The sequence below is a fragment of the Phyllostomus hastatus genome, unplaced genomic scaffold, assembly GCF_019186645.2.
Source record: "Phyllostomus hastatus isolate PE091 unplaced genomic scaffold, TTU_PhHast_1.1 phas_contig_196, whole genome shotgun sequence".
NCBI classification, from domain to species: domain Eukaryota; kingdom Metazoa; phylum Chordata; class Mammalia; order Chiroptera; family Phyllostomidae; genus Phyllostomus; species Phyllostomus hastatus.
In genome coordinates, this window is record NW_025333709.1 from 7,341,065 (window position 1) to 7,362,284 (window position 21,220).

Consider the following 21,220-nt stretch of genomic DNA (forward strand, 5'->3'; position numbering starts at 1 on the left):
CTGAGAAACAGCCCAGAGGCACATCCACGGGGGCCCGGAGCACCGCCAGGGCGCCTTTGCCACAGAGGAGACATGCTCCCCGCCCCCGAAATGATGTCCTTTACGGAGCTAAGCCGCCTGCCTCCGAGCCCGGCCTGTCTGTACCAGAAACGCCCAGTGACCCCCTGACCTGCGGCTCTCAAAGCTTGACCTACTTTCTGCCCAGCTCCTCCCCCGCAGGCTGATTTCTCTTTATCCTTGTCCTGCAGGTCGCGCTCCTCAGCTCAGCACATTCGTGTTCCACGAGGAGGAGTAACCTGTCACTTTAAAAGAAAAAAAAAAAAGCCGCCAAGTGACCTTCCTTAGGAACGAGTTGCTAAGTGGGTGTTTTTGCGAAGGCTTGGCTGCAGCTTCCCTGGAGCCCGAGCCCTGGGACCGCCCCAGCGTTCGGCCTTGCCCTTTGAGCTCAGAGAAGACGCCACAGGGAGACCCGTCTCTCTCCGCATCCCCTTCGCCCCAGAAAGCAGAATCTGCCACGTGCCTTTGTAACGTTTCTTAAGGTAATTCCCTCCCCGCCCCCCCCTCCTCCTCCACCTCCTCCTCCTCGTCTGGGAGCAGGGCTGCTGGGGGCCTGCTCTCAGTACCCACCTTGGGGCTCAGCCCCGCCCCTCGGGCGCTGAGCAGACTGAGGGACTTGTCAGGCACGTTAGGGGTTCTCATCCTTTTTATCCACGTTCTAGTTTCTGGAATTGAAACACACAGCAGCATCCTTCAGGCCGCTTTGATTAGAGCAGCCGCCTGGAGCCTGGTTTGCAGCAACGCTAAGTCAGCCCCTGGGAGAATTCCTCCCAGACGGTCATTCCGCTTCCTGGGACACTGCCCAGCCCGGCCAGCCCACTGCATTCCAGTCTCCCAGAAGCGTGGGCTGAGTGGTGCCTTCCTGGGCCCCTTAGCCCACACTGGTTCAAAGGGTTCAGGAGTAGCTATTGCAAGCCTCCCTTTTCTTCGCACTAGACAGCCAAGGCCCACGACAAAGGGCTGAGGATCCCTGTGAGAAGCTCATAAAGTCTAATGGGAAATACATGTACAAGACGTTATTAATTTTTCATAGAACTTCTGCAAATCAACTCAGCGCCAGCACATGGTGTCTCTGCCTCTCTCTCCGAGGGCTCATTTACAGAGCCATCCATTGAAACATTTATTGAATATTAACAATGCACCAGGCCACGTGCTGGAAATTCAGAGTGCACAAAATCGAGTCAGACCGGGTCAGAAGCTCCGAGTTTCCCAGGAAGACGGACTGTAAACAGATAACAGAGCCCTGAGAGATTTATAGAAGGGACTGCAGCGCTCCGAGCCCAGCGGGACCCCTCGGGGAGGGCCCGGGGGCACTCGGTGCGTCCTGTCAGCCCCCCAGGCACAAATCCCAGCACAGCTCCAATGTTTATATGCGCTCTTTGAAGGCAGTGCCTGGGATATGGAGCTGCTTAAACGATTCTCTAAAGCTATTTGGCTGGAATAACTTGTAGAACTGGGGGATGAACTCAAAAGGATGCGTGTGGCACCCGCCAGGGCTCCAGGCTGCAGCTCTAACAGGAGGGAACAGAGAAGCTAAGCGCCGTGCTCAGGGGAAACCGCCCGTGTGGGGTAGGAGGGCGGGGGCGGCTTCCGAGGCCCCGTCAGTGGAAACAGAAGGGAGACTGCCTGGCGTCTGTTCGGTGTGTCACTTGCCCACCTTCTACCAGTTAGTTACCCCTGGCGAGAGGACCCCCGCCGAGGGAGGAGTCGCGACCACACGCTCACAGACGGAGGGACGTCTGTCTCCTCTTGAGAGGTGTAGGCATCGCTCCAAGAGCACACAGCTGGTGCGTGCAGCTGGAATTGGTACCCAGGCCCATGTCATTTTTCGCAAAGCCCTCGCTCTCTGTGGGAACCCATGTGTTCACCGTCCCGGACAGGGGCGCACATCCTGTGTTCATTGTTCTAAGCAGCCAAGGCTGAGATGAGGACGGTTCTGCCCTTTTCGTACACCTTCATTCCTTCGTCCCTACAGCCTGTTGAATGTGTGACTTCGATCCTCTGAGGACAGTCCGTTCGTCTAGGGGAAGGTACCAGGACTTCCCTTCAAAACTGTGTTCGGTTTTCTGTACTGAGCTAAAGAAATCATGAACCTAACCTCACCAACGCTCTTGCTCACTGGCGCGGCGCTCTGCAGTTTTCCGGTGTAAAGATGTCCAGCATCACGGGCTCACGGGACAGTTTCTGATACCACTGACAAAACAGGAGCACGTGGTGAGACAGACGGAGGCGCAGAGATGCCTGAGGGAGGACTCGGAAGTCGTGCTGGAGTCAGATTCTGAATGCCACATTTAACGGCGATACTCTTGGGCAAATCGCGCAGCCTGTCAGAGGTGACCTCCGGGGACACCTCCGGTTCCTTTCAGGTAAACTGAGGCAGGCGCTGCTAAGCCAGCAGTATTGTTGCGAGACCTAGTGACAACATTTGTCTGGAGGGAGCTCAGAGTGAGCCTGCAGCAAATCACGGCTGTTATTTTGATATTGTTGATGGAAATGTACAAAGAAGCACTCCGAGCTCAGGCTGACAAGCAGCATATTAACGTTGGGCCGTATTGATGTATCTTTTCTTAGTAAGAGTGTTCATAAAAGAAAAATAAATTTTGATGTCATCTGGTTTCCTTAGAAACTCATTCAAAGGTAATGACCAGGAAAGAATGAGAAGAAAAAGGCAACCCCATTACATTTTTCATTTTCTACTTCTTCCTTTCATACATAACATTTTTTAATTTACTGGAAAAATCTCTTTTTAAGTCACGGAAACGTTCCCCAGTTCCTTGGTTCTAGTTTGCAGGGTTCAGAGTTGTTGATCAGAGCGCTTCTGCGTCCGTGGGAATTTTATTGTTATTATCCGCCCCCTGGCTCTCTCTAGAATACCTCCTCTCCTTCTCCTTTTCTCAGCTGCTTCTCTTGTTTCCCTGCCTCGATTGTCTGCAGCCTCTGAGGGGGTCTGGGTGGGAGACACTAGAAATTCAAGTGCTCTATTTTCCCTTTAACACGCTAATTCCCCGTGAGGGTCAGCCACACCTTGAACACCTCCGGCGGGCTGCTGACATGGACGAATCCAAGTTAAGACTCGGCCTCCGGGGACAGCAGCGAGGGCTTATGATTTGCCAGCCCTCATGTTCCACCCCCTCCCACGTGCTCATTCATTCTTCACGGCGGCCCAAAGGGGACAAGGAAGCTCTGACGGGCTCCAGAATGGGGCTGTGAGGACACAGCCAGTAGGGAGATGCAGGCATTCATTTGAAAAGTATGCATTGAGAGTCTGCCGTGTGTCAGAGTCCTGGGCTCTGGGGGTGTTCCTGCCCTCTTGTAGCTTCTATTCTAACAGGGAATGAGCAGGCGATCACAAATGAAGATGCATGTCGACGGGTGATAAGTGCTGAGGGGAAATAGACCCTCGTACGGTAGGTACTGAGCTCCAGGAGGGTGAAGGCGGAAGGTCAGCACTGTGTTGGGAGTGTTTGTGGAGGACCGCTCCAATAGAATGAACTTGGAACAGAGTCCTGAGGCACTGAACAAGAGAGAGAGCCCCACAGACCTCTGGGGCAAGAGCATGCCATGCAGAGAGAACAGCAAGTGCCCAGACCCCGAGGCCAGAGGATTCAAGCATAGAACCTGCAGCAATGAGCTGGTTATTGAAAAAAATGGAATTTTATCATGTTGAGAAAGGAAAGTCTTTGGAGGATTTTGCATGGAGGAATGACTTGATCTCACGTAAATTTTAAACAATTTGCTCTGATTTCAACTGTACGTGCATAAGGTGGGAATCAGAGAAGTTAGGGGGTCCTTGGGTGAGGCCACAAGAGAGACAGGGTGCCCCCCCAAAGGGATAACATGGAGGTGGTAGCTGGAGGTGGTTGAATTCTCAGTATGATTGGAAGGCAAAGCTGGACAAGTGTCTGATGGGTTGGATGCGGTGTGTCCTGTGAGAGTCAGATCAGAATCAAGAATGACTCCAAGGTTTCAGCCTGAGCAAAATGCAGTTCTGTTTATGGCCACAAGGGAGGTCGCAGGACCAGCCGGTTGGATGTCAGGACAAGAAGCTTCATCTGGAGCGCGTTAAACCCATATTCCTCTCGCACTCGGACACGTGAGTCTGGAGTTCTGGGGACACATGTGGGCCCAGGAGGTAACTTGGAGAGAGAATATCAGCAGGTCGATGGTGTTTAAAGCCAAGCAGCAGGAGGAGACCCCCCCAGGGAATGAGTAGAGGCAGGCTGAGCCCAGGCACCCCCATGGGGTGGTCGGGAGACGAGGAGAAGCCGGCCCTGGAGTCTGACAAGCAGCAGCCTGCGGGCAGGAGGAAAACCAGCAGACAGCGTGTCCCAGGAGCCGAGTGAAGACAATGTCAAGGAAAAGAAAGTGACGGGTCGCGTGCCTTCCTACACGGCTCTCCGTCGGGTGGAGTCAGATGGGGACTGAGGACCCATCCGTAGATGTGGTGGCACAGGGCTCGCTGGCAAGAGCAGTTTCAGGAAGTGCTGAGCTCAAAACGCCGACTGGGAAGAGAAGGTTCGAGGACTTTTCCTGTAGAAGATTGAAAAGCTGAGCAACAGCTAGAAGGAAACACGGAAGTCGGGGAAGGTATTTTTAAAGGAAGGGCCGGTTACAGCACTTTGTGCGCTGAGAGTGGTGAGCCGGCAGGGCCAGAGGAAAGGACCCTCCGGGTGGAAGGGAATGATCCTCCTTATCAGGCTCTGGAGGAGGGGGAGGGGACGTGGATGCGAGCAGGGACAGGCCACAGTAGCAAGTGGGAGCAGAAGAGGTGACATCCTTCAGCGGGGAGGGAGAGGGAGATGTGAGAACCCCCTTTGGTCTCATCTCTGGCTCAGTGAAATGAGAACCAAGGTCAAGGGTAGAAAGGAGGAGAGGGAAGGTGGAGGTCTGAGGCTGGGAAGTATCTTTCCGGAGCTGGGTCCTCTGACTGCAAGGGCAGGGCCACTTCCTGCCTCCCCCCATGATGCTCAGGAGGGCTCCGTGGCAGGCGGATGGGAACAGAAGGCCTGGCAGCCCCCCTGCTCCCCAAGGGGTCATCCCCACCAGCCCTGGGTCTGTGAGGACATGTTCCTGGTGAATGGGGCGTCTACTCAAGTCAAGCACTTCGCTGCCCATGGAGGTCAGCTTCGCATCTGTCAACAGTAAGAAAGACATTCCACGGACGCAAAGGCGTGACTTCTTTGTTCTTTGTCTGTCAGGGAGGAGCCATCACAGCCAGAATGGATCCCAAGGAAGAAAAAATGAAAATAATCACAGAGGTACGTGGTTCGTTAGACACCCTCTCGGGCTGTGCTTGTGTGGGCTGTGCACTCACATCACACGTGTTTGTGAGGGAGGAAACTCGGCCAGCAACCAGCGCGAATCGCCCGGCCACGGCACTGCACTCAGAGGGGGCTGTGTCGGGCACGTGGTGGGGAAGAGGGGGGTGGATGGTGCAGGAAAGGCAGCTGGCAGGCACTACAGGGGTTTTAACTCTGACACACAGCAGTTTTGAGGCACCACCTGCTATAGCAGCCAGCTCTGCTGAAGCCCACAGGTTCCCAAAGAAATTCAGAGTGAAGGTAGCAAGCATAGCGTAGAACCACCGATCAAATCCTCCGTCTTGTGGAGTCCCTGCCATTTCTGACTCATTGTGCACAAGCATCATTAAACACTGTCTAGGACAGAGAAAGAGGGCTGTCTCCAGTTTGGAGACCGTAGACCCCCAAAACAGGGGGACTTACTCCCCTCAATCCTTGCTTCTGTCTTGGCTCCGGGGCTCCCTGACTGGAGACCACGGAGACAGACGGGGAGACACTACGCTCTCTTCAACAGTGTTTCAAAAAGGCTACAGGAATACATTTCCCAGATACAACCTCATCACTCCACATCTGCTCATTCATTCACGCAGCAGATGTCTGCTGTGCCTCCAGGCCCTGGGGGTACAGCGGGGAACACACCCCTGTGCCCTCGTGGAGTTTACGTTCTATGTAATTTGAAGTCCCACCGGACTGCTTCTCATTGATGAAGGATCGAACCATTATTGGAAAGTGAAAAAAGAACCTAGATTTCTCATAAGGCCACTCTAAGCCAGCAAGAACTTAGACTTGACTGAGGAACCATACTTGCGTACCCCAGTGCTATCAGCGTCGTGCGTGTAATCTCAGGTGGCGAGTTTCTGAGCTCAGAGCACTCCCTCCCTGGTGGGCACCCGAAGGGCAAGGTCTGAGTGAGCCCTGCCCCCAGAGGGCGAGTCAGAGAAGGGGGAGCAGCCCACACCGTGCCCATGCCCCGGGTCACCTCCGCTGTCACTGAAGTTCACGTCTCCCCCGATCCCGACAGCCAAGGGCATGATGTGTGATTGGAGCCTCAGCCAACGACCTACGTTACACGTCTTTGAACTCTCATATCATCAAAACCCATGCTTTCTGTTCCAAGTTTGTTTCTGTATGAAAATTTTAAAGTTCCCAATTTTAAAGAAAAACTCTAATAAAGCTGGTGTACTAGGGAGAAATTCTGGCTTTATCTTGCAATTACTCTTATGCCCAGAAGTGCTTGCTCCCCAGTTTGAAAAACTTTAGCACTAGACAAGTTGAATGCTTGACGATGTGAGTGCATTCAGCTCTGACGTTTTATGAACAGAACTTGAGAAAATGCCATATGGGAAAAGAAAAAATGAAGTTTGCACTGTTGAAGGATGTCTTGCTTTTTTGAAAGATCTGCCAAGTGTTTCTTTAAATCATAACTTCCACCGTGATTCAACCTGTATTAGCATCATTCTCCCCCTGATAGTAAGACCCGGGGTGCAGAGAGGCCTGACCCTGGAGTCCCTTCACGAGGTTCTGGGCCGCCCTGTGTGAGGGCCCTTCATCTGGGCCAGCCCGCTGGCCCCAGAAGGTTCCCTTGTTAGCTGCCCATCAGGTTGTGACTTTTGAAGGTGGGGGTATCTCTGTGCCCCCCAGTGCCAGGAACACAGTAAGCGCTCAATAAATGCCCTATGCCGAAGGAGCACCTGGGACTAGGGAAGCCCCGTCACCTCTTTCCCAGGGTTTCCATTTGGAAACAACTTTTCAAGGATGCATCTGTTCTGGGAAGGGTAGGTGGGGATGGCTGGTCCACCCACACTCAGCCTCAGTGCATGGAGGCCCCGGGGCAGGATGGCGATTTTCATTTCAGTACCTAAGAGTCACCCCCTTTCTCTCTTAACGGTTCTTTCTAAACACACACACACACACACACACACACACACACTCATCAAGTGACACACCAACTGACGACTCTGTCATTTGCACTTTGACAAAGGAGGTCATTGAAAATGATGAGGATGCAGATATGGGAAGAGAGAAGGCTGCGAAGGCTCACAGACAAAGAAGAAAGAGACAGGTAGGGTCTCGAACTGTTGGTTCACAACCCACCTGCACCCACGGGGCAGGGGTGGGGGGGCCACGCATCCTTCTCTGGGGGAGGCGGGGACCTGTGGGTGGCCCAGGGGGGGCCCTCGTGTGGCACGCAGGACACTCACGACAGGACCCCGGTCAGTACAGGGACATTTTTCCTCCAAGGTTACCCTCCCCTGGGAGAGAAGTCTGGAAATGATGGGAAGGGCCTGTTCAGGGTTGTCATCACAGGCCATTATTAGCTAAGGCCGACGATAGATGGCAGTGCAGGACTGCAAATCTTGGGAACCCCCCTACCCCACCCCTTCTTTCTCCAACTCGGAATTCCGCTTCAGTCCCAGCGGGAGGCCCACTCCCAACTCCCGGCGCCTCGGGCAGTCCCGCCCCCAGCTCTCCTCTCCGCAGCGGTCGCCCCCCCTAACTGGGAGCGTCCCCCAAGCAAGTGCAAGGTCAACTTCGCAAGGTAATAAAATCCCTTGGTACGGGGCCTTGCCTTCCTCAGACGGACGATTTGTTTGGAATACCCGGGATGCCAGCCAGGGAAGGAAGGGACGGGAGCGCCATTTTGAGCCAGCAGCCCTGAGATGGGGCCCGTGGAAGGGTGGTGGGGACAGTGGGGAGGCGGGGAGGGCACCCGAGAGCCCCCCCACAGGGAAGAAACCCTCCTCTCAGCTCCTCTTCCCCAGTGCACTGCCGTTTTAACCAGCCCGGCTTCGGGGCAGATTTCTGCTCCTGCAGCTGAGACAGAGCCACCCAGGGGAGGGCCCAGGGGATGGGAGGTGCTGCCCAGCCACGTGGCTGGTCCCTCCGGCCACTCAGAGAGCTTTAGCCTCCTGCTGCAGGATGAGCGGTGGCTCGGCAGCAAAGGGCCAGGGGACCCAAGGAGGCGGCCGTGGCCCAGAGCAGATAGGAAAAGGGCAAATGTTTAAAGCAAGGGCCGCAAGAAGGGTGAGCTGGGCGGCCAGGATTAGGGGGCATGGGGTAGAGAATGGAACCCAGGGTCAGGCATCTCAGTCCTTAGGCATCAGCTCATTAACTGAACAGGCACGAGAGCCCCGTCACTGACCGCACAGCAGCCACTGGGGCTTTGTGACAAACCTTCGGGAATGATTCTCAACCCCCTGCCACTTCACAGTCACTGGGGCACTTTTTTCCTTTAAGTAGATGCCTCAGATTCCGCCCCCCGCCCCACCCCAGCAACCCAGGCCATTCATTGAAGCCAGAATCTCTGTGCATTGCGCAATGCCCAATACGTAGCAGCATCTCAGTGGATGGGCTTTTCAATTCCCCTTCGTTTACTGAGAGGGAAGGAGGGAAGCTAGCAGTCCAACGGCCTTCCCAGACTCCCACGGTACATCTGAGTTCAAGCCTTTGGCCCATCGAAAGGACCATCATCACTCAGCCTTGGCCTCCCTGGCCACCTTCTCTCACCTGCCTGCCCTCCTCTGAGAGTCGGGGGAGGACACCGGGGCGACTCTTCGCCCTGGGTCACCCGGGGACACCGAACAGCTGTTCCCAAACGAGTTGGAGTTGGGATCAAATAGTCTGGCCGTGCCTTCCCTACTTCCCCGTCTCTCCCAATGCCTGCAGCGCTCTGGACATTATACGCAGAAGACGTGGAAATGTTCACTTTATCTGGGGATGCCCTTAGAGAAACGCAGGGTTGGCCCCGCCTCCCTGCGGAGTGGCCGCTGAGATGCAGGTAGCGGGGACCGCGGTTATCCGGGTCTGAACAGTGCGCGGGTCTGTTCCCTGTTTGAGGGGCCCACCCCATCCCGAGACAGGCCCCGAGTCCCCCGAAGCCCTGAGAGTCACAGCCTCCGCCCCTCTGCCCGCAGCTGCGCACCGCCGGCCCCGCGGAGATGGTGTCTGGCAGAGATGATCTTGGAGGCCCACGGGAGGCGGCAGCGGAGGATCCCGACCCCAACACCCAGCTCCTGGGCGTGACGGCCCGCCGAGGCCCGCGAAGTGAGTGTCTCTTGGTTCCGGTCTCTGCCGACCAGCAATGCTGAGCATCTTTCCCTGTGCCCATTGACCATGTGTATGTGATGTTTGGGGAAAGGTGCATTCGTTGCCCACTTTCCCATCGAGTTCTTTGCTTTGCTGTTAATGTCACTGAGTTGTAGGAGTTCTTTATATGATCTGGAGAATGGCCCCTTGTCGGGCAGAGGGTTTGCCTTGTTTTCTCCCATTTCATCGTCACCTTTTCGCTCTGTGGGGCGTGTCCTCGGACGCACCAGACGTCTACGTTTGAGGTGGTCCCTTTGGTCCGTTTTCGCTTCTGTTGCCTGTGTTTTGTGTCGTGTTCAAGAAATCTTCGCCAAACTCAGTGTGGTGAAGGTCTCCTCTGTGCTTCTTCTAGGAGTGGTATAATTTCAGGTCTTGCATTTAGGTCTGTAGTCCATTTTGGGTTTATTTTCCTGTGTGGTGTCAGGTAAGGGGCCGGCTTTATTCTTTCGCGGGTGGATAACGAGCTTCCCAACACCATGTGTCAAAGAGGCCGTCCTTCTCCCACTGAGAGGTCTCGGGGTCTTTGTTGGAGGTCATTTAATACAAGGGTTTACTTCATGACCCTTGCTCATGGGGGCTGGAGCAATAACCAAAGCTACCTAAGCCACGGGAGCCTCAGTGATAAAACGGGGATAATAAAAGCCTGGCTTCGTGTAGCTGTTACGGCAATGAAATCCGCTGATGTGCCGAAAGCATCCCTCAGAGGGTCTGGCACATACCCAGCAGTGGCCTCCTCCAACTGGAAGAAAAGCTCTATGCTAAGTCACTAACAGAAATAATTGCCTTTCTTGAGGCTAAGACGTGACAGGCACCATGCTAAGGGCTTTACATGCGTCACATTAGTCTAGTCCCAGAACAGCCCCACCACTAGGCATCGCTCTACAAACGAGGGAACCGTGTTCAGAGAGGACCAGCAGCTAGGGGCGGTGGAGCAGAACGCCAGCTCCAGTCGGGGGACCTCCGGGAGCCGCACTACAGATAGCATTGCTCTGCACCCACAAACCTCCACCCTGGCTGGTCTTTGAAGGTGGTATGGTTCATGGCTGCCCCCGGAGGGAACAGTGGCAGTGCTACAACTGGCACTGTCCACAGCAGTGTCAGGGCCCCCCAGGGACTCCGTATACGGGCAGGGGAGCCAGCTCAGAGTCTTCTCAAGATTGTCGACCTCACTGTGCCTTGTTTTTCCCCCAAAGTGTGTCACTCAGGTAAATCGCACACCTGGTTCTCCCCACCTAGGCCAACCCCTTCTCTATTTGGGGTTTTGTTCGTTTGTCTTTGCCTAGCTCCTTACCTTTCAAAAACCAGTATATACGTCGCCTCCTTTGGGAAGTTTCCCCATTGCCCACCCCCGCCCCGTGTGGCTGAGCAGACGTGCTCCGTGTTTTGTGGGCTGGGCCCTGGCCCATGTGAGTGCCTGAAGTCTTTCTCGTTGGCACACGGCCTCCCCTCCCCGCTGGACTAGGACTCGTTGAGGACAGACTCTGACTGTCCGCTCCGCTCAGCACGGCGCTGGTACACACACGGCACTCTGCAGTGCTGACTGGGTGACCCGTGTCTCAAGCTGGCCTTCCTGCGTTTGACTGGGGCTGTGCTCTGGCCTAGGTGTGCTCCCTCACCACCCCCACCTCCATGCCCGCCATGCTCTTGCAGCTGTGTCTGTTCCCCTGAGGCCAGAATTTCGACTTCCCAGACCTCTCGTGGCTCTGGCGTGCCCCTCGGAGCTACCACACAGCTCCTCACCTTGAACCTGCAACCCTCTCCACGTTGTCGCATTCCCTCGGGGCCCCGAGCGTTGTCAAGGTCAGACAGTATCCAGACACTCAGACGCCGGCACCCCTGGTTGTGTGGCCTCCTCCACCGCACCGGCCTCATGCCCAGAGGTACCACTGCCCTGGTTAACGGCAGCACAGGTCTACACAGGGAACACTTTGTCTTCTAATTTGCTGTTCAAACGCGTACACAGTCCGGACATTCCACACAAAGCAAGCACTGCGCTGAGCAGGCCCAAGTTCCAAACCAAACAAACATCTAGAACAAAAGTGCACACATTCCCCCATGACTCCAGCTCGCAGCCCCGCTTTAGGGAGTGACAATCAAATGTTAAGTGGTTTCTTATGAACAGAAATTTCTTCGTTACAGACATCTGTTTTCCGTTCATTCGTGTTGGCTTCTCTGATTAAAGCACTTCAGAGCCAACTTCTCAGTATTGATTGAAAAGGGAGTTCAGAACCTGGTGAAATTTGATGCCAAAGAAAGGAAATAATAGACCATTTCGTTTGGGCATACTTTCTAAATCCCACAGGGAGGTGCAAAGACTGACCCAGGAAACACCTGTCCAAGGGACGGGGTGAGGCAGGAGAGCCACCCAGGGGAGCAGGGTCCGGGGTGTTCTCGGAGCCCCGCGGCTGCAGAAGGGAAAGAACGTTCTAGTTAGAGGACGCATCTTGGGGGAGGCAGGGATGCCGGAAAGTTCCCCTCCAGTGGAGACACTACTCGCTCACACAGTGCTGAGAGACAAGTATAAATAAATAGTACACTCTATACCATAGAATTTTTTATTTTCTGAATATTATGATGTCTGACATCTTAAGAAAAAATAAACCGTTCTAGCTGGGGAGAGACCAGCTCATTCTTGGAGAGGACAAAGGGCCCGGACCGGAGCTTGCTGGATGCAGGATGCACAGACTCCCCAGCCCGGGGCCCAGCCCCCTCTGCCCGGCCCTCGCTCCCCAGCAGGCCATAGTCCTCCATCTGAACCAGCCCAGGGCCCAGCACCAGGAGACCGGAGACCACCCCGTAGACCAGAGCCCGCCCGGCTCCCCAGACTGGCCAGTGCTGGGCTGTTCTCCCTGCCCTGCCCTGTCTTTCCCTCGGCAACCCCGACAGAGGCCGGGGCCTGAGCTCTCCCTGCTCCTGCCCTCTGCTCCCTGACCACCTGGTGTCTTCCCGTGCAGCCCCGTGGGGTCCGCCCTGCGGGCGGCTCTAGGACCTGGGAGGACAGTGCACCTCGTGTCCCAGGCCTCTCCTCTGTCTCCTCCGTGGCTGCACCTGAATGACCATCATACAGGAACACAAAGAATGCAAAACATACACATTGTTATGATTAGTTATAAGGGAAAGCTTTTTCCAAAAAAAACTTCCTTTACAGCAAAATCCCCCCCAAAGTCACGTGGCCCCATTTTTGTATACAACCTGGAACCTACTGCACTCTAACTCACGCCCCCACTCCCCGTCAGAGCTGTTCCCGTCGCGGTTGCCCAGGAAGGCACGTCGCTCAGCGCGGCAGTCAGCTCTCAGTCTGTACCTGCCTGTCGGCAGCGCGGCTGAGCTCTCCGCTCCCACCTTCCTCTGCGCCTTCTTCCCTCTGGACTCCGCTCTCCTGGCTGGGCGTCCCCCTCGCTGCTGCACCCCAAGTCCTTGCCAGCCTGTGATCAATTGTGAGACACAGTTTCCTCAACTGAAACTGAGCTGACCTCCTTCTCCCCATCGCAACGCGTTCCTCCTGCAGTTTCCCCATCTCATTCCATGGGCATTTTATCTCTGCTGCTGCTCCGAGGTCAAAACCTCGGAGTCCTTCGTCGTTCCCGTCTTTCTGTCCGCCTGCCCGAGTCTAATCTATCAGCAGGTGCTGTTTGCTCTGCCTGTAGGACAGATCTAAATCAGGACCGCTCTCACGCCCCCACCACCACCACCAGCCGGCCCCAAGCGAACTCTCACCCAGAGTACCGCAGTTCTCTGGGTCCCCTCGCCCCTGTTCACAGCCCAGCGGCCAGAGTGGACTTCTGGGAACAAAGTCACGTCACTCCGTTCCAATCCTCCGGCGGCTCTCCATTGACTGAGAGTTAAAGCCACACCCTGTTGGGTGATCTGTACCCACACAGTTCGTCTCCGCCTTGTCTTCATGACCCAGAAACCTCTCACTGCCTCTCCCCTCCCCTGGGGTCCCCCTTTCTGCTCTGGCCCCATAGGCAGTGTGGCCCTGTCTCAGCCATGGCGCCTGTAGCTAAAATGCTTGTCCCCCACTGTCCCCCTCCTTCGCCTGTTCCAACGTCACCCTGAAGGCCCTGCTTGGCCACTCGACTTCAGACTACAACTTGCCCCTCCCTCCTGGCCCTCCTCGTCCTCGATCCTGCTTTGTCGGCCTTCCTACGACCTCTGTACCCCCGTCATACTACATATACTCCTTGTTAACGGTCCCCTCCGGCCCACCGGCAGATGTCCTCCATGATGGTGGGACATTTGTTTGCTTGTTCACTGTTCCAGCCCTCATGCCTTGCACACCTAACAGGTGCTTAATAAATATCTGTTGGTTGGATCCTTGAAAAGTGGAGAAGAGACTCTCTAGTCTAGCACTTCCAAAGCCGGGTTGTATCAAAGACTGGTATTCTGTCAGAGACGAACTCTCACTAGCATATTCCAGCTTTAGAAGCTTTGCATAGCATTTCCCCTCTCCGAAATTCTCAGTTTGTTTGGAGATCACTCCCTCCTACCCGGCTGTCTCTCCTGCAGTTCCGCGCCCTCCTCCTGTTTTTTCTGTTCTGCCCGAGGCCTTGCGCAAGGCCCAGCTCCGGCGGCAGGACCCAGGCTGCCTGTCGCCCTGGGTCTCAAAGGAGCCGAGGCCCGTGCTGATGGGGTCCAATGGGTCGCTGTCACCATTATTTCTCGTTTGCGCGTGCAGAGTCCTAAATTTGCAAAAATAAATTTGCATTCTCTTGTTTCGTTTTTAATCTAATCTTCCCTTTGGGAAAACAAAATGTTGGTTTACAGTCATGTTATTCTATGTTCTAGGCTTACCTCCGATCCCGTCGGCCTCCAGAACGGGCTTTGCGGAGTTCTCCATGAGGGAGCGCATGCGCGAGAAGCTGCAGGCCGCCAGGGTGAGCGGGCCCCGCGGCTGCGCCGTTCCGTGCAGTGGGGACAGCCGCCCTTCGGGGCGCGTCTTCAGCTGCCTTTGTGTGTTCCCGGCGGCGGCGTGGGTCGGAGCGCTGCGGAATGTCCCTTCACATTTTTTAATGGGAATGTAGTCATTTCACATTGGTGCAGATAAAAATTATGCTGGAGGGGACTTTGAGGTCATTTTTCTCAACCACCTCACTTGCCCTCCTGCCTTGAGGGAGTAAAGATGTGTCCCTAAAGGGACAGCACTCCGCCGAGAGGGCGAGCGTGGTTTTCACTGCGTCGCCGACCCGACACAGCAGTAACGTTCTGCGTGGTTTTTCAGTCCAAAGCAGAGAGTGCGTTGCTCCAGGAAATGCCCACCCCTCGGCCCAGGCGCTTACGAGGCCCCGGTGAGAAGGACCTGGAGACTGAGTTCGGCACGGAGGTGAGAAACGGCCGCCATCTCGGCTTTAGGACCAAAGACGGTGAGAGGGAAGGCATCACTTCCAGCTGGAGCGCTGGAACAGGGCTGTGCCCAGCGGGGGGGTTCGCCACTTGTGGATCATTATAATAGTCACCGTGGATGGAACACTGCCCAGTGCCAGACGCTTGGCCCGGTCTCGTTCCCACGTAATCACGTATCATCGCCCCAGCCCCCCTGGGGACAGGGGCTGCTTCTCTCATTTGCATTTGACAGATGGGCACACTGAGGTCCAGAGCAGCTGCAAAGCTGTCCCCGGGCCACAGAGCATGTGGGGGGAAGCGCCAGGATTCGATCCCAGCTCTGTCTCATTCCCAGTCTGGCTCATGGGTCAGAGTTGCTGGGTCCATGGATCTTGCTGGGAAACAGAGAGAGGGAGGAGAGCAGGGTCAGAGGGTGGAAGGGCCTGGATTGTCGCTCTAAGGAGACTCGGTGCTTTTTTACATTTCGGTGCTTTTTTACATGCCATGGGAAGCTATTGGTGATGGGATAGGGACGTGGGGTGAACACACTGGGGTGACCGTTATTCGAATCCGAGGTGCTGGTGGGGCATCTCAATGTGTGTGTTCTTCTAGAGAGGTCGGTAGAGGGAGGGGCCAGGCCTGGACACACGGATTTAGGAAGAAGCATTTCCACTGCGGTGAGTGCCAAAGGTTCGAGAACACCTTTGTTTCCTGGGGGAGAGAACACTGCATGGAGGGGCAGGTCTTGACACTTGGAGAAAAACTTACTGTCGAGGCCTCCGGGGCAGAGAGGGAGCCAGGCAAAGTCAGAGAGACGTGTCCGGAATATGGAGGGGGGGCAAGCATGCGAAGGGGTGGAAGAAGGAACTGAAGGGACCACCGCAAACGGCTCAGTGAAGTGTCTATGAGTCTGTCCAGCTGTTCCTTGTTGGTGGTGACGGTGGTGTTGGTGGCTTTTTGCCACCAAAATGAAGAAGCACAGGATTTGGGAGTATTTCTGTGGCTTCACCGCTGGCCTCTTCGATGATGCTTTTTCTTTCTCTGTGATGAGATGCTGGAGAGATCTGATCTTTGTCCATCCCAAACAAGCCATGATTGTGTGGTCATAGGAAAGTTGCGACCGTGCTTGTCGGCCGTGGTCCACGGTCCTCGAGTAGGACGCTCAGTGGGGCCAAGGAAATGATTTGGTGACAGTTTGCTGCACTCCACTGAGCTGACTTTCCTTCTTCTCTGATTCCAATTTATTTTTCCTTGTGAGAGCCACAATGTTAAGATATTAGTAAATTTAGAAAAACTACCTAAAATCCCATCAGCTCCGGACTAGGTACTCATTTTGGCAGGTGTGTGAGTTTCAGCGTCTGGTCAAGCAGGTTGAGTGATAGGAGGGCACGACCCCTCATATCTGGTCTTGTCTATGCCTGTTGATTGGCAATCACCTCTCACTTGTCCGTGTGTCATGAATATGAACCCCCAAATAAAGCTGGAAGTGTTAGAAGTAAAAATAGACTCCCTTGGCTTACAAGGTCTTTATTTCTCCTTGTGAACAAGACCTTGACTCGCGTGGCCACTATATTCCCTGTCCCCTCAGAGTCATTGCATGGATTTGCGACAAACATCAGCCGCCTTGTCTTTAGACCCGATCTCAGGTTCCCCATGGAACATCTCACTCACAAACATATTTCTCAGTATACACACCTCAGCCAGAAGGAGTGTCTAAAGAGTGGCCCACGTCCATCCTGTTTTGCCAAGAGTATAGCACACAGAGAACCCAGATGCTGAACCTGAGCTGCCCAGCGTTAAATGCTGACAGGCTCACTCACTAGCAGTGTGACCTTGGACATGTAACCTACCGACTCTGTGGACCCCACTTTCCACCTCCATAAAATAGGGATACTAGCCCTGGCTGGCGTAGCTCAGTGGATTGAGCGCGGGCTGCAAACCAAAGTGTCGCAGGTTCGATTCCCAGTCAGGGCACATGCCTGGGTTGCAGGCCACAGCCCCCAGCAACCGCACATTGATGTTTCTCTCTCTCTCTCTCTCCTTCCTTTCCCTCTCTAAAAATAAATAAATAAAATCTTTTTAAAAATTAAAAAAATATATATAAAAATAAAATAAAATGAACAAATAACATAGTACAAATATGAAAAATAATTTAAAAAAATAAATAGGGATACTACCAGAACCTAATTCTTGGTATTGTATCGAGGATTCAGTGAGTTCACACATGGTATAGCATTTCAGAGAGTGCCTGGCACACAGGAAGCCCTCTCGATTGGAGTATTAGCTAATGTTAGAGGCTGCAGAGTCAGAGAGAAACTCAGAGACCACTTGGGAGTACTTTGGTCAGTAGCCCAAGTTCACCAACACAGACCTGTGCTTGCTCTCTTTTGCGTTTCTTTTCACTTTGTTCTCAGCAACTTCTGATAAAAGAACAAAGCCAAACACAAACCCCCAAGAACACATAGACATCAAGGTGGAAATAACACGGAACGCTCGAACACTGGGCTCCACTAGACAGAGCCAAAATTTCTCTCTCTGTGGGCCTGGCTCCATGTCCCAGGCTCCCCAAGGTCCGATCCTCTGACACACTCTACCTGTCGTCCCGCCAGCATCTATGGGAGATTTCTTCCACCAGGTGTCCGATGGGCTCTGAACTCACAGTGGTGACAGCAACAGCCCACCCTTGAGGACCCCAGGGGGTGACAGACATGCCAACAGACAATGGAGGTACAGGGTGGTTGAGTCCCATGGTGGCTGCTACGTGGAGGAGCCAGGTCCTAGGAGGGGTGGGTTTGAGGAGAGATGAAGACAAGGTGGACACAGCCGCTGGTGGGTTATCTGAGGGGAGAAAGAACACCCATAATGATTATTAGCCCAGCAAGCCATGATAGACAGGAGGCTCCGCTTCCGGTGGGGACAGCAGGTCCCAAGGCCCACGAGAAGGACAGGCCATGTGCCCTGAAGGCTGCATGTTGGACTTATTTACAATCAGACACTGCTGACACTTCTCTTCGTTGACTATTTGGAAAGGATTATCCTCTGTGAAGGATAATCTACTGATCTATAGGAGAAGTAATACTTGTCATGTTAGGATTCATTGAGTATAAAATCTTATATTCGTTTTGTCCTGAGAGAGACAGAGCTGAGTAATATTCAACACTCTTGACCTTCAGATACATTCGACGTTTGTCAGCGCTTCATTCCTCAGGAGCGGCGATCCGCGTTAGTTCTCACAGAATCAGCCTTTTGAGGGTTAACGCTTGCTTCACAGCATCCTCAGCTTCGTCACTGAATGGCGTATGTATCGTTTTCCACTCCTCTAGCCAGGCAGAGGGGCACAGAGGACCCCACAGGAAGACGACTCCCAAGCGCACGCAAGAGTCAAGTTCCGTGATTCTGCGCGAAAAATCAAGTCTAAACCCCCGGTGAGAAATCTAAGATTTTATTCATTTATTTTTAGGGGGGGAAAGGAGGGGGATAGAGAGAGAGAGAGAGACATCAATGTGCGGTTGCTGGGAGTTATGGCCTGCAACCCAGGAATGTACCCTAGCTGGGAATCGAACCTGGGACACTTTGGTTCCCAGCCCGCGCCCAATCCACTGAGCTATGCCAGCCAGGGCTGAGAAATCTTGTCTTTTCAGATCACACGTGTTTTAAATCATGCATGCTTGAAATCATGCTTTTTGTTAGTTTGTTTTTCAAAAAAACTCCAATGAGAGATAATGATGATGTATGTGACCTAGCTGTTCTTGTCATGGAGTAGGCAGGGAAAACGTATGAGAAATAATTCCTACATTCCAAACCCTAGACTGATGCTCTGGAGAGAGGAGAAGAATGCCCAGCTGGGGGCAGGGAAATGCAGGGAAGGGCAGGAAATGCTAGTGGTAAGGCGATGTTCAGTTCTGAAGTCGCCTGCACCGGCTTTCAATATGGATAAAAGGGGGATACTAACTCAGGAGGAACAAAACCCCCAAAAAAGGTCTTTAAAAAGAAGGCTACAAATCTTGCATTGATCATAACTAAAACCATTTCAGTTTTAGTTGGCCTATAAAACAATGAATCCACTTTTTGGCATTTTAACCATCCTTGCTAAAGCTTTTACTGCTCTAAGTGCTTGTGGGAGTGTAAATAATGGCTGGTTTATAAAAGGTAACTCACTCAAGATAACTTATTAAATGAGACCACCGACTGCCTGTTGGATTGTCACAGCTCCCTGCCTGTAGTCTTGCACCTTCAGCGAAGGTAATACACGTCCCAGGCCCGGGATGCGCCTGGTGCCGTCAGCCCCGGCCAGCGGTCGGCGAACTGTGCAGCAGCGCCCACTTCAGCTCGTGAAATCTAAAATCCTATTGCTCTCCACTCTCCTTAGGTTCCGCCTGGCTTCCCTTCTGCTGAAGAAGCCTATAACTTCTTTACCTTCAGCTTTGACCCCGAACCAGAGGAATCAGAAGAAAAAACAAAAGTAAGAAGCAGAGATGGAGCTAACCAAGAGGAGGAGGAAGGAGAGGGAGAAGAGCCACCCGTGCGAGGAGCAAACCAAATGGTATTTAATATTGTGATGGGAACGCAGAGAGGGGTGCTGTTGATGATGGTGACGATGATGATGATGAGGGTGGTGGTGGTGGTGGTAATGATGATGACATCCTAGCCAGGAAGAAAGTGGCTAAAGACAGACCTGCCACCTCCACACAGAACAGCTCATTCATGTCTTAATTGAAAGTAAAAGGGGTACTAGGTTCACATTATTTTCTGTGGCCTTGGATTTCACCCCACAATTTGAGTAGTGAGGGCCTTGAATTAAACCTTCCCTTCTTTCTTCGGTGGAGAAAAAAAAATCGGAACAATGTGGTTTGCAGGCTTTTCTTGCGAGACTCCACACGATGATTAGTATTCGTTTCACATGCAGAACGTTGACCTTCCCCCGGCCAATGAGAGCTCAGTCTTTCCTCCCACGACCTCACAGGCAAGTGGCATTTTGTGTCCCGTGCCACACCCACGCTACAGCTCAGGACACATAATCGTGAGTGGTATGTGTGAAAAAACAAGCCAGTAAAAATGTTGCAAAGGACCTGAATAGGCATGTTTCCAGAGAAGATATACAAATGGCTAAAAAAAAAAAAACCCAGAAAATAACAAGTGTTGGCAAGAATGTAGAGAGGTTGGACCCTTGTTCATTGCTGATAGGGTTGTAAACTGGTGTAACTGCAGTGAAAAATGGTCTGATAGTTCCTCAAAAATTTAAGCACAGAACCACCATATGACCCAGCAATCCCACTTCTGGATATCTCCCCAAAAGTGTTGAAAGCAGGTACTTAGACAGAATGTGTACACCCATGTTCATGGGAGCATGATTCACACTAGCCAAAAGGTAGAAACAACCCAAGTGTCCATCAACAGATGAACGGGTCAGCGAAATATGATATAGACATACAATGGAATATTATATGTACCATGAATAAGGAAGGAAATCATGAGTCATGCTACGACACAGATGAAATTGGAAGACATCATGCTAAGTGGAATAAGCCAGTTATGAAAGAACAAATATTGTGTGATTCGATCACATGCGGTCCCTACAGTTATCAAATTCATAGACAGAAAGTAGAAGGGTGGGTGCCAGAGACCAGGAGGGGGTGGGGATAAGGGGGTATTATTTTATGGGACAGAGTTCCAGTTGGAGAAGATAAAAAAGTTCTGGAGATGGTGCTGATGATTGTACAACAATGTGAATGTACTTAATGCCACAGGTGCTACGCTTCAAGATGATTAAAATAGTAAATTTTGTTACTTATATTTTACCGCACTAAAAAATAAAAAGGAACACATACCAGAACGCTTCAAAATGTGCACAGTTCCCCTATTTCTGTGCTTAACCTTGAATCACTTCCCTTGAAAAATGCCTCCCAGAAATGTCATGTCTTACCCAGGTCTACAAAAGCCTGGGGACACTTCACCTTGTGGTGCGATCGTTGTTTTACAAAGCAGCACTGAGGTTGTTCTGGCTCTGCGTCTCTTATGAGGTTTCCCACAAGGTGGCCCCAACTGCTGTCACCTATCTAAAGGCTGGGCTGAGTCGGGGAGCCTGGCTCACAAGTGACCCAGTCACCTGCCCAGCAAGTGCTGGCTGCTGGTGGGGGGCTTCTGTCCAGACCTCCCGTAAAGATGCTTGAGCGTCCCCATGACAGGACGGCTGGTTGCCCCCAAAGCAAGTGATCTGATGATGAAGCAAAGAGGAAGCCGCGGTGCCTTGTACCACGTGGCGTCAGAAGGTACATATTGTCACCTTCCGACAATGTAGTGACTCATTAGCAGCAGGTCACTAAGTACAGCCCCCACGGAAAAAAGGAAGAGAATCCATGACTTCGGAAGGCAGGACTGTCAACAAATTCGTGGGCTTCTTCCAAATCATGGCATTTCTGTCCAGAAGCACTTCTCTTTCCTTTTCCATTTTCTCC

General features: G+C 53.0%; 1 protein-coding gene across 4 annotated transcripts in view; it reads left to right on the plus strand.

The window, feature by feature from the left end:
* The first annotated feature begins 296 nt into the window (after positions 1–296).
* Positions 297–21,220, plus strand: part of CC2D2A (coiled-coil and C2 domain containing 2A) — a 94,024-nt gene continuing 73,100 nt past the window's right edge. For 3 of the 4 annotated variants that reach the window (XM_045833951.1, XM_045833953.1, XM_045833952.1), the window contains exons 1-8: positions 297–539; positions 5,256–5,315; positions 7,339–7,419; positions 9,272–9,401; positions 14,232–14,320; positions 14,665–14,766; positions 18,089–18,190; positions 19,135–19,308. In XM_045833951.1, coding sequence (XP_045689907.1) covers positions 5,277–5,315; positions 7,339–7,419; positions 9,272–9,401; positions 14,232–14,320; positions 14,665–14,766; positions 18,089–18,190; positions 19,135–19,308 — 717 coding nt within the window. In that variant the 5' untranslated portion in view covers positions 297–539; positions 5,256–5,276. Of the gene's footprint in view, positions 540–5,255; positions 5,316–7,338; positions 7,420–7,759; positions 7,897–9,271; positions 9,402–14,231; positions 14,321–14,664; positions 14,767–18,088; positions 18,191–19,134; positions 19,309–21,220 lie in introns of those variants that run through there. The other variant, XM_045833955.1, reaches the window with a different exon arrangement.